The sequence below is a fragment of the Triticum aestivum genome, chromosome 5D (assembly GCF_018294505.1).
Source record: "Triticum aestivum cultivar Chinese Spring chromosome 5D, IWGSC CS RefSeq v2.1, whole genome shotgun sequence".
Lineage (NCBI taxonomy): Eukaryota > Viridiplantae > Streptophyta > Magnoliopsida > Poales > Poaceae > Triticum > Triticum aestivum.
In genome coordinates this window covers 2,114,910-2,127,024 of record NC_057808.1, presented here as the reverse complement: position 1 = coordinate 2,127,024, position 12,115 = coordinate 2,114,910, and the positions used below count along the sequence as shown (strand labels likewise).

The window sequence follows — 12,115 nt, the reverse complement described above, 5'->3', positions numbered from 1 at the left end:
TATCCTCGATGGCAACAATACAATACGTGCCTTGCTGCCCCTACTGTCACTGGGAAAGGACACCGCACGATTGAACCCAAAGCTAAGCACTTCTCCCATTGCAAGAAAGATCAATCTAGTAGGCCAAACTAAACTGATAATTCGAAGAGACTTGCAAAGATAACCAATCATACATAAAAGAATTCAGAGAAGATTCAAATATTGTTCATAGATAAACTTGATCATAAACCCACAATTCATCGGTCTCAACAAACACACCGCAAAAGAAGATTACATGGAATAGATCTCCACGAGATAGGGGGAGGACATTGTATTGAGATCCAAAAAGAGAGAGAAAGCCATCTAGCTAATAACTATGGACCCGAAGGTCTGAGGTAAACTACTCACACTTCATCGGAGGGGCTATGGTGTTGATGTAGAAGCCCTCCGTGATCGATGCCCCTTCCGGCGGAGCTCCGGAACAGGCCCCAAGATGGGATCTCGTGGGTACAGAAGGTTGCGGCGGTGGAATTAGGGTTTTGGCTCCGTCTCTGATCGTTTGGGGGTACGTAGGTATATATAGGAGGAAGAAGTACGTCGGTGGAGCAACAGGGGGCCCACGAGGGTGGAAGGCGCGCCTGGGGGGGGGGGGGTAGGCGCGCCCCCTACCTCGTGGCTTCCCTGTTGGTTGCTTGACGTAGGGTCCAAGTCTCCTGGATCTTGTTCGTTCCAAAAATCACGTTCCCGAAGGTTTCATTCTGTTTGGACTCCGTTTGATATTCTTTTTCTGCGAAACTCTGAAATAGGCAAAAAACAGCAATTCTGGGCTGGGCCTCCGGTTAATAGGTTAGTCCCAAAAATAATATAAAAGTGAATAATAAAGCCCAATAATGTCCAAAACATAAGATAATATAGCATGGAGCAATCAAAAATTATAGATACATTGGAGACGTATCAGATGGCCGTCTCACCGTTAGACGCTGATCCTTCAAAAAATTCCCCTCCATGGATGCATCCCACGAAGGCATGCTTCATGGCCGGCTGAGCCCGGGCGGGTCTCGCACGCTGATCCGTTTCGACGATGTCGGTGCAGATGTCCGGCTCAGGGCCTGGCTCGCCGATGAAGACGTGGATTCCGCCGAAGGGGACCCGGTACCCGTACTCAATTGAGCCGGCGTCGGGGCCCCAGCTTGCGTCATCGATGTAGAGCTTGCCGCGACGGCTCTTGGTCATCTGGCCCACAGCGTATCCCTTGAGCCCTTCAAAGTTGCCCTTCAAGAACTCAAATCCACCGTGCGTAGGCCCCACGGTGGGCGCCAACTGTCGTGGAATTGTCACGGCAGATGTCCTAATGAAAGGACTTCGTCGTGGAGCCCTCGCAACTAGGAAGCTTAAAGGGGTTAAAACGGGACAAAGGACACGAGGGTTTATACTGGTTCGGCCCCTTGCGGTGAAGGTAAAGGCCTAATCCAGTTTGAGGTGGTATTGCTTATGTTTCGATTACTAGGGAGCGAATCTGCTTGACCTAGCTTTCGATCTGTTGTTACTTGCCCTGAACCGCCGCCGAGTCGTCGCTTTATATATGGAGGCCGACGCCCCGCGGCTCACAGAATCCCGACCGGCTCATAAACAGTGTCCGGCTCGGTCTCTAACTATCCCTGCCTTACAATACAAGTTATGTACATATGGCGGTTTATCTCTACGGGCCTTAAGTCGCCTTTGGGCTTTGGGCCCTTATCTGAACCACCATCTTCCAGAGCTGTCTTGGGCTTCATGAATCGCCATAGGTATAACCCGGCCCCTCCTGGACGGGTCATACCTAATAGTTATATCCCCAACAAGCGCATAAACTAGGGTTTAAGGTTCTGTCACTCTAGCAACCCATCATCTAATTACTACTCCACAATGCATTCCCTTACGCCCAAAGATGGTGAAGTGTAATGTAGTCGACGTTCACATAACACCACTAAGAGAATCACAACATACACATCATCAAAATATTGAACGAATACCAAATTCACGTGATTACTTATGACAACACTTCTCCCGTGTCATCGGGAACAAAAGCAACTACTCACAAATCATATTAATGTTCAAGATCAGAGGGGTATTGAATAGCATCATGGATCTGAACATATAATCTTCCACCAAATAAACAAACTAGTATCAACTGCAAGATGTAATCAACACTACTATCAACCCACAGGTACCAATCTGAGCTTTTGATACAAAGATTGAATACAAGAGATGAACTAGGGTTTGAAATGAGATGGTGCTGGTGAAGATGTTGATGAAGATTGGTTCTCCCACGATGGGAGGGTTGTTGGTGATGACGATGGCTTCAATTTCCTCCTCCCAGAGGGATGTTTCCTTGTAAAAATGCTCCCGCCCAGGTTCCGCCTCGAGACGGCGGCGGTTCGTCCCGAAAGCTCTCTCTTGAATTTTCTTTCTAGGGCAAATGGGGTTATATACCAGAAGATGGGCCCTTGAGGCCTGCCAGGCTCACCACAAGCTCAAGGGGCGCACCCAGGGGGTAGGGCGCGCCCCCAGGCTTGTGGCTGCCTGGTGGGTCCCCCTCTGGTATTTCTTTCGCTAACATTTTTAATATATTCTAAAATAATTCACCGTCAATTTTGAGCTGATTTGGAGATGTTCAGAAAAGTTGCCTCCGATATAGCCCTCTCCGGTCCAGAATTCCAGCCGCCGACGATCTCCCTCTTCATATAATTCTTGAAAATAAGAAAGAAAAGGAATAATAATTGTATTATAAAGTGAAATAATAGTCCATAATGCAATAAATATCAACATGAAAACATGATGCAAAATGAACATATCACTAGCCCTCCCACACCACGAGCAAGCCCCACATGATTGGCAAGGTAGCCTAGGCACCGCGTCGCCCTGGATCAGCAATGAGCCTCCATGCAGGGTCGCCGGTCCGTGCCGGTCACCACCGCGCCAGGGAGAGAGAGGGCCCCACCGCCACCAGCACCGACCGGGCTTTGCCAAACGGAAAGAGGAAGGAGGGGGGGGGGGGTAAGAGAAGGGCGGCGGCCCCTCGGTCCTTCATAGGGGTTTTGAATCTAGAGTTAGCGCGTGGCTCCATATATGATATTAAAAATAGCACGACCCACAAACAGATGGTCAGTATCTTCCGTTGCAAAGAACCCAGAGCTGCCTTAGCTAAACGATTTTTTTTCTTAGCAGCTAGCCACATGAACAAGAGGGCCCATGTCTTCCAGAAGGCATTGTCTGAAATACAAACTGGCACCCTGTCAAAGAAAATAAATATATGAATGGTTGTAATGGTACAATCGAATACTCTGAAAAGTTTTTTTATTTTCTTTTATGATTTTTTTTTGAAAAGGTTGTATGGTGATAGCGGTACAAGCGACATTTTTTTCTTCTTCTCAAAAAGAGGATAACCCCGGCCTTTGCATCGATCGCGACCAGTCTTTATTAATTATTCCGCAAAGCCATACAAAGTCTTATATCAGCGAGTCTCAAAGCCAACCTCCTTACTACAGTTGTCACTACTTTTATCAACGCGATAAAGGGGGTGCACATTCTCGGGCGCCTGCCAGACCTAACACCAACGCCAAACATCTAATACTGAAAGCCTCAATCAATCTAGCCTACAAACTGGCAGCTTGCATCGCATGCGCACGCTCTAAAAGACCATCGCCCCCGTCTTTCAAAGCCAACCTCCTGACTACAGTTGTCACTACTTTTATCAACGTGATAAAGGGGGTGCACATTCTCGGGCGCCTGCCAGACCTAACACCAACGCCAAACATCTAATACTGAAAGCCTCAATCAATCTAGCCTACAAACTGGCAGCTTGCACCGCATGCGCACGCTCTAAAAAACCATCGCCCCCGTCTTTCACGGAAGCATCTTCAGAACCACCGACGCCAGACAACGCCACCACCCACGCGCGTCCATCATTAGGCGTACATCGTCGAGACCCTGAGGCAGCATACCATCGAAGCGCCACATAAAACACCGCTCCGATGAACCTCCAAAAATGGCGCCCCAAAGAAGGAACGACACATTGGAGCCGCCATCACCCGATTAGTCGATCAATGGTTTTTCTCGAAGGAGCGGATTTCCTCAAAGGTAGCGGAAGGAGGAGGAAGCTTCACCTCGACGATGCCTTTAAGAAGGCCATCACGGCTCCAGCCACTGGCTAAAGACAAGATTTTTCATCCGGATCTGGCCCACGAGACCCGACCGACAACCAGTGCACCCTCCGCCTTCAAGCCCCATATCTGGCCGCCGCAGATCCTGCGACCTACAAGCCATGTGGTCAAGCGAACATTAACATTCACTAAAATTAAGTTCCTTGAGCCATGACGGAAATCGACGAGACGGCTCGTTGCTTTGTGAAAAGAAGTTCTTCATATACTACTACTACTTTTTATACGAAAGTGTAACTTCAGATCATGTTTTTACGGATACGTGAACTGTACCATGTGGACTTACACGTGAACATATGCACGTACACACACGACTAGAGACTAGAGACTGACTATTCCTTGGTCTTGAGCTTGGCGCCCCTTCTTCCCGCTCCGACCCATAAATACATGAAAAGGTTGTGGTATATATAAACGTTACTCATTCAAAAGAAACATTCTTTTGAGAATTTTTTGATCTATTCATCAAATGGGAACATTCTTTTTTGATCTATTCCTTGACTGGGAATTTTTTTTTCGTGAAAACTTCTGATCGATTTCTATACTGTCGAGTCTAGAAGTAAAAATACTGTCCAAGTCTAGAAGTAAAATCTACACATTCTCCTATTTCTATACTGTCAAGTCTAGAAGTAAAAATACTGTCAATCTAAAGGTAAAATTTTATAGAGCACCTAGCGAAGACCACAAACACGCGCCGCCGGCATCGCCCCTCTAAACAAATAGAGGTTCAAAAAGTCAATCCCATAAAACCAGCGCATCAGAAACAATCTTCACCTACGAAGATCACTCACCCAAAAGGAAACATTAACATCACCCAAATTGAGTTTCAATCTCCGCCTACGAAGAGAACTCACCCAAACTCACCCAGAAGGGAACATTAGCATTACCCAAATTGAGTTTCTTGTCGGCGAAGATAATACAGCAAGCATGTATTACTACTTTTTCGTTATTACAACGTGTACATTCACATTTACACATACGTTTACTGTACATGGTGTACGTACACGTGAACATATGCACGTACACACACGACTAATAATAAAGAAACAAAAGAAAGACTAGACTATTCCTTGGTCTTGAGCTTGGCGCCTGCTCGGACGCATGACTTGACCAAGCTCTTGAGCCCCTTCTTCCCTTTCTTCCCGCTCCCGCCACTCCCATGCTCATCCCCGGCCCCGCCGCTGCCGCTCATCATCATCCTCATCGTCCTCCTCCCCGACGAGGTCGGCGTGGTCTGCTCCGCCGTATCCATGCTGGACGACAGATCCATGCGCTCCTCCTCCATCCGGAGCACCCGGTCCTCCAGGAACGCTATGCGCTCCACCAGGCTCCCCTTGGCCTTGGCCTCCCGCAGCAGCTCCTCCGCCGGCCGGCACCCATGAGGCCGGGAAGACCTAGGCGTGGTCGGGGATGACGATGACAGCGTGCTGGTCGCGGTGGTGGACGACCTGCCGCTGCCGCCGCTGTGGTGGCGCATCTCCTCCAGGTACCCCACCACCAGGTCCAGCCGGTCCACCCGCGCCATCATGCTCCCTGCCGCCGCCGGCAGGTGCTGCTGGTGCTGCCCGCCGTGGCTGTGGCTCACCGCCGATGAAGCCATAACTATTCTTCTATCTCCGGCCCTATGTGTGCGCGTGTGTCTGGAAGTATCTCGATCTTATCAAGTTGCAAGAGAATTGCTCTGCTATCGATCATGTGACACATGCACGGAGCAGGTATAAATAAGTAGCAGATGGAGCCGCCATGGCCGATCGGATGGACATGGAATGGAGGTGCACGTGTCTGTCACGGAGGTGGCAACGTGGCGCATGGATGCATGCAACGGCGGTGCATGCATGCGTGAGGTGGACGGCTCTCCGTGCTCGCGTACGTGTCCTGCTTTGCAGCCGCCAACGAGATACTGCTCCACGTTCCATCTCGCAGCCAACAGCCTCGCGCCACGTGCACGTGTAGCCAGGCCACGAGCCCCCATCTACTCCGTCTGGAAGACACCTCTACTCGCTAGCACGAGGACACGGCCAAAATAAAATTCTCGCCGGAGGTGAAAAGCTCCACCGCCGAGGACGAAGCCATCTCGATCGTCCGAGGAAGCTTATTATTTTATGTTTGTTGCTGCTATGTGTGTATAATTAGACATGGCATGACAGGCATGCGACCGGCCAACGGTCCGGCGATGTCGGTGGTTTATGCGGCCACCCGGCCATATGATCGAGACCGAGCTGGTCCGTTCATGCATACGCGGCTCTCCGTCACCGAGGGCCGCGAGCGACATCGCCGGAGCGCCGCGCGTCCGCGCATAAATATGGTACCACACCACAAGCTCACAATCCCACAGCAGCAGAACCGCACACACTCACACCCACACACAAGAATCAATCAACCAACCAACCGACCGGAGATGGCTTCATCGAGCAGGATGCTGGTGGCGGCGGTGATGGCCGCCCTGGTGGCCGTGGCGTGGTGCGCGCCGCCGCCGGTGAGCTTCACGGTGGAGAAGGGGTCCGACAAGACGCATCTGGCGCTGCAGATCAAGTACGACAAGGCCGGCGACAGCATGAAGGAGGTGGAGCTGAAGCAGAAAGAGGACTGGCTGCCCCTGAAGAAGGGCTACAGCGGCGCGTGGGAGATCAAGAGCGACAAGCCCCTCGAGGGCCCCTACAGCTTCCGCTATGAGACCGAGAAGGGCCAGCGCAACGTCTTCGACGACGTCATCCCCACAGATTTCAAGTGCGGCTCCACCTACAAGCCAGAGGCGACCTACTGAGATTCACCCATGCATCGGTTCCGCCATCATCGACCTGGCAACTAAGATCGTGTCGTAAGACGCACGGATACTAATAAGTTAGATAATATTACCTTCGTCCCGAATCAATTGTCTAATTCGGGACGAAGGGAAGGGAGTAGTAGGAGAAGCAACGGCCGGCGGTCGGTTGTATTTGCTCTCCCGTACGCCCGTTGTCTTGATTGACCATTTCTTTTTTTTCTTTGTACCGAATCTTTTCACTATTATTTGTAATATACTTGAAATCTAGATTTCATTTATATATAATCTCTATGTTTGCTAGTAATATTGTTTATGGTACTCGCTATAGAAAATTTAGCATATTTGTTGAGTAGTTGAGATTATGCCCTATCCCACGATCGCCTTGGTGCGCGTTGAAAACAACCATATTATGTAACCACGCAAACGAAAAAAAAGACAACAACCATATGTAGTCCCTTCGTCTTGATAACTTGTCCTTGTATGACGGCACCATATTTTTAGTCCCCCTCCCCCCCCCCCCCACACACACACAAGATATGTTATGCTCACAAGGACCTCTCACTCTTCCACGTGGTTACTGATGATATGAATGGAGACCAGTGTAAGGCGTATTCCAACAAGGAGATCAGAGAAGGGGCACATGAAGGCGCTAGGACCTAATGGTTCCCCGACGCCTTTCTAATGGACCCATCAGAAACGCTTTTAAAGAAGGAATTTGTGCAGTTGTTAGCGGTTTCTTGGAAGGAGATATGATTTTGGAGGAGTTGCTCGACTCCACCATCGTTACGATCTCAAAGTAAACCACCCAAAACAATAAAGAAAAACACACATGTATCAGACTGACATCATCACACTAATTGTTATTTTCAAAATTCGAATGATTTGTCTCATAAACCAGTCATCCAATTAGTGACCCGTCTTCACCCGTGGGTTCACCTTCGTCCTGAATCCTGAATCAATTGTCTAATTCGGGATGAAGGGAGTAGTAGGAGAAGCAACAGCCGGCGGTCAGATGTATTTTCTCTCCCGTGCACCCGTTGTCTCGATTGACAATTTCTTTTTTTCTTCTTTGTAATATACTTGAAATCTAGATTTCATTTCTATATAATCTCTAAGTTTGCTAGTATTATTGTTTATGGTACTCGCTATAAGAAATCTAGCATATTTGTTATGTAGTAGGATTTCGCTCTACCCCACGATCACCTCGGTGCGCGTTGACAACAACCATATGTAACCACGCAAAAAAAGAGAAGAAGACAACGACCATATGTAGTTCCTTTGTCTTGATAACTTGTCCTTGCATGACAGGCACCCTATTTTTAACGCCCCCCTCCCCAGATATGCTGTGATCACAAGGAGCTCTCACTCTCCCATGTAGTCATTGGTGATATGAATGGAACCAGTGTAAGGCGTATTCGACGTGGAGATCAGAGAAGGGGCCCATGAAGGCGCTAGGGCCAAATGTTTGCTCGACGCCTTTCTAATAGACCCATCAGAAACGTTTTTAAAGTGGTAATTTGTGTGGTTGCTAGCGGTTTCTTCGAAGGAGATATGATTTTGGAGGGGTTTGTTCGACTCCACCATCATAACGATCTCAAAGGCGAACCACCTAAACAATAAAGAAAAACACACATGTATGCACACATTCACTCCGGTGGTGCGGCATCCCAATGGGATTTTTCCTATATGGAGAACACATGCTTGTATGTAAGAATCTTACATATCAGACTGACATCATCACATTAAATTTTATTTCGAACTTAGAATGAGTTGTCTCATAAACCATTAATCCGATTAGTGACCCATCTTCACCAGTAGGTTCACCTCGGCAAGGGCTTTGAAACGAGATGACATGTCCGTGGTGTGGTGCGTGCCGCCGCCGATGAGCTTCACAGTGGAGAACGGCTCCGGCGAGAAGAAGCCGGCGTTGCAGATCAAGTACGACAAGGATGGCGACAACATGGAGGAGGTGGAGCTGAAGCAGAACGAGGACTGGACAAGGGTGCTGGCGGCGTGTGGGAGATCAAGGGTGACAAGCCTCCCAAGGGCCCCTACAGCTTCCGCGGGAGACCGAGAAGGGCATGCGCAACATCTTCGACGATGTCGTCCCTGTAAGCCCGAGAATCATCCGGTTCCGCCATTGCCGATCGACATCGCGAGGTCCTATCCTATAATAATCCATGCGGCCTGGTATTACGTACTAAGTAAACAGTCAATAATTGTTGATCGAGGCTTGTGAGGTGATGTCCCATGCACCCAATTTCTCTATCAACAGTTTGTTTTTCTCCTTTTCTTGTATCAACTGAATCTGTTCAGATTATATGTATAACAAAGACTCGAAAGGATTTTCTGAGATTATTCTTTTCACCCTTAGAGTTCGGCAATATATGGTTTTACTTTAAGGATCATGGCATATTTTTTTCATTGACCTGATTCCGATGTGGTCACCTCGGTGCGTATGAACGAGAACAGTAGGCCGTCTCTTTGGCATGATAGCCTGTCCTCGCTTGGCCCACTTTTGCCATCCTCCCGCCATCTTCTCCCGATACCTCCATTTGTGATGCCTTCAGTGACGCCTCCATTTGGGACTATTGTGCTCTTGAGCGGCTGTCACTCTCCCGTGCTAATGTATGTCATGCTATGAAGGCAATACCCGTGTAAGCCATATGCCGAGAACATTTTCCAAGAGAGATTGTGTGTTACTCCATCATCGTATTGATCCCAAAGTTGAACCACCCTAAACATTCAAAGATTCCCGACCCCATCAACTTATGCAATGCCTTATACAAGATCACGTGCAAAGTTCTTCCCAACATGTTTTCTCCATGAGATAATTTCTGATCATTTGATTGCCTTTTCTGCCTGGATGGTTGATAGGCGATAATGTTTTGGTTGCTTATGAGTACTTACATGCGATCTGCACCCGACAATCAAAGAAGCCTTATTTAGCTGCCAAGATTGGCACGATGAAGCCGTATCCCATATGATGTGGTAGAACGCACCTATCTACATGGTTGTCTTACCAAACTTGGTTTTGTTGTTCATTAATGTTGTCACGATATGCGTCACAATGGTTACTTCTGAATGGTGATCTGGCACAACCTGTTATATCGACCCATAGCATATGTACGTCATTGGGATACCATCGGATGATTCTGCATAGAGGGATTTTCCTGCTTGCTCCATCGGAAAAGAGGAGTTGAGGGATCTTTGTGGTATTTTCACAATGATGCCGCACCTTCCATTTATGGACGGTGGCATTTTCTTCAACCACGATGATCGTAGAAGTGTTGCACGACCTCGCTGTGATGGGCCCGGGCTGAAGAAGATAAATCCCGACAAGTCAACGTTTCTCTGTTTGGCCCACGTTGTCTGCCAAGAAATGTGAGGTCTTGCAAGATGTAATGTGATGAGCATATTGATCAATAATGTGCCGAGTGTTGTCCGAAAAGGACCCTGATAAATCCCGAACATCCCAGATTTTATCATGGCAAATCGACCTCTTTTGGTGGTAATTTTAGTGACACGGGAATGACAAGTTTAGTGGCGCGAGGATGCAAACATGGCAAATCCATGTTCAGTGTATTTTTTGTCAGAAAATTACCGTACGTGTCAACTGAACTTGTCATTCTGGCGTCACTAAAATTATCATAAAAAACGTTCAATTTGCCATCATCTCTTATACTACCTAAAAGAGATGTAAGGTTCCGTCTTCCCCTCTTACGTCAAAAGTTTTCGTCCACCACTCCCCCACATCGCCTGAATATCGCACGGTTTTTCTCCCACCTCGCAAGGTCATCGATCAATAAATTCTCCCCGAGAAAATAGGGATGCAATTCCCTCTGCGGCCTCTTACCAAATTTGCTTATGTTTCCTTTGCGTCCCCTGATCCTTCCCTCTAGCTCTCTCCCGTCTCACCCGCGACACCAAAGAGTCCACCGACCAAACCCTATCCCCCTCCCCCCACCCCACCTCGTTTTCTCTCTTGCGTGGCATCATGGTAGATCAGGTGGAGGCCAGGGCATGAGGGCAATATCAGCAGAGGGACTAGATAACGTCGGACTGGAGCGATGCCTTCGTTTCCAGGTTGAGAATCTCATCTTTTATGTTTCTTCCTCTACTTCTTTGATGATTAAGCTTTGAAGATTTTTGGGATGCTCCCGCTACCTCTAATGGTTACCTCATTACCAGTGTGTTCTCCTTGGGGTCGTGGACCATTAACTCCCAGCGTGTTCGGCGTTGGAGTCGCCGCGGAGAGCCCCTCCCGTAGTTCAGATTAGAACTTTTGAATTTTAGTAGTTGGTAGTGTTGGGGTTGAGTGGGCTAGCTGCAGTGCGACCTGATAGATGTCAATGATAAAGTTACAAACGACCCACCATAGTTACAAACGATAAAGTTACACGGTTTACTTTTTGTCAGACTTCAAAACTACCATCAGAGAAAAGAAGCGTAGTTTCACTCCAGCAGGTAAACCTAGAAACTAGCAGCGTTTTGAGAACTGGGCATCTGGTGGTCTGGTGATTGAAGGTCTTGTCATTTTTATTAAGCTTTGGAAGTTTCAAGGCTAAGCTTTCACCAAAGTTAATTATTTGTATTGAACATGTGTACATGTACGTAGGTTTGGATTTTGTATGCCGCACCTATAGTGTCTCTTTCCCTCTGTATTTACTTGTATCTTGGGAGACAAGACACCGGTCACACCCCTTGTATCTATATATATGTGCCTAGTGCATGATCAATCAATTATCGATTCACCAAATCATTCTCTACATGGTATCTATCGCAAGTCGATCTCCCCGCTTCTGCTAACCCTAGCCCTAGTCGCCGCCGCCGCCGCCGCCGCGATCTGCCGCCGCCGCCGCCGCCGCCCACGCCGCCGCCGCTACCCACCTCCACGCCGCGCCGCCCTCCCACCGCGCCGCCCTCTCCACCCCGCCGCGCGCGCCCTCCCACCGCGCCGCCCGATCCACCCCGCCGCACCGCCCTCTTGCCGCGCCGCCCCTTCACCAACTCTTTGCCGCCATGTCGTCCAACGCCTCCACCTACTCCAACCCCTTCGCCATCGACCCTGCGGAAATCCGCGACATCAATGTCCATGCACGCGTTCCCGTCGTCCTCGACGCCTTCAACTCCACGTACATCGCGTGGAAGACGTACTTCACGCTGCTCTTCCGCG

The 12,115-nt window shown here is 48.8% G+C and overlaps 2 protein-coding genes and 1 pseudogene across 2 annotated transcripts; 2 read left to right on the top strand and 1 right to left on the bottom strand.

The window, feature by feature from the left end:
* Positions 1 to 5,072: 5,072 nt before the first annotated feature.
* Positions 5,073 to 5,875, bottom strand: LOC123124038 (uncharacterized). The gene has a single exon (XM_044544741.1). It carries the CDS (start codon positions 5,773 to 5,775, stop codon positions 5,239 to 5,241), a length of 537 nt encoding a protein of 178 aa, XP_044400676.1. The 5' UTR covers positions 5,776 to 5,875; the 3' UTR covers positions 5,073 to 5,238.
* Positions 5,876 to 6,493: 618 nt separating this feature from the next.
* Positions 6,494 to 7,239, top strand: LOC123124037 (pollen allergen Lol p 2-A). Its single transcript, XM_044544740.1, has one exon. The coding sequence runs from the start codon at positions 6,574 to 6,576 to the stop codon at positions 6,937 to 6,939; it is 366 nt and encodes a 121-aa protein (XP_044400675.1). The 5' UTR covers positions 6,494 to 6,573; the 3' UTR covers positions 6,940 to 7,239.
* A 1,552-nt stretch (positions 7,240 to 8,791) lies between these two features.
* On the top strand, positions 8,792 to 11,460 carry LOC123124636 (pollen allergen Lol p 2-A-like; annotated as a pseudogene).
* Positions 11,461 to 12,115: the final 655 nt, after the last annotated feature.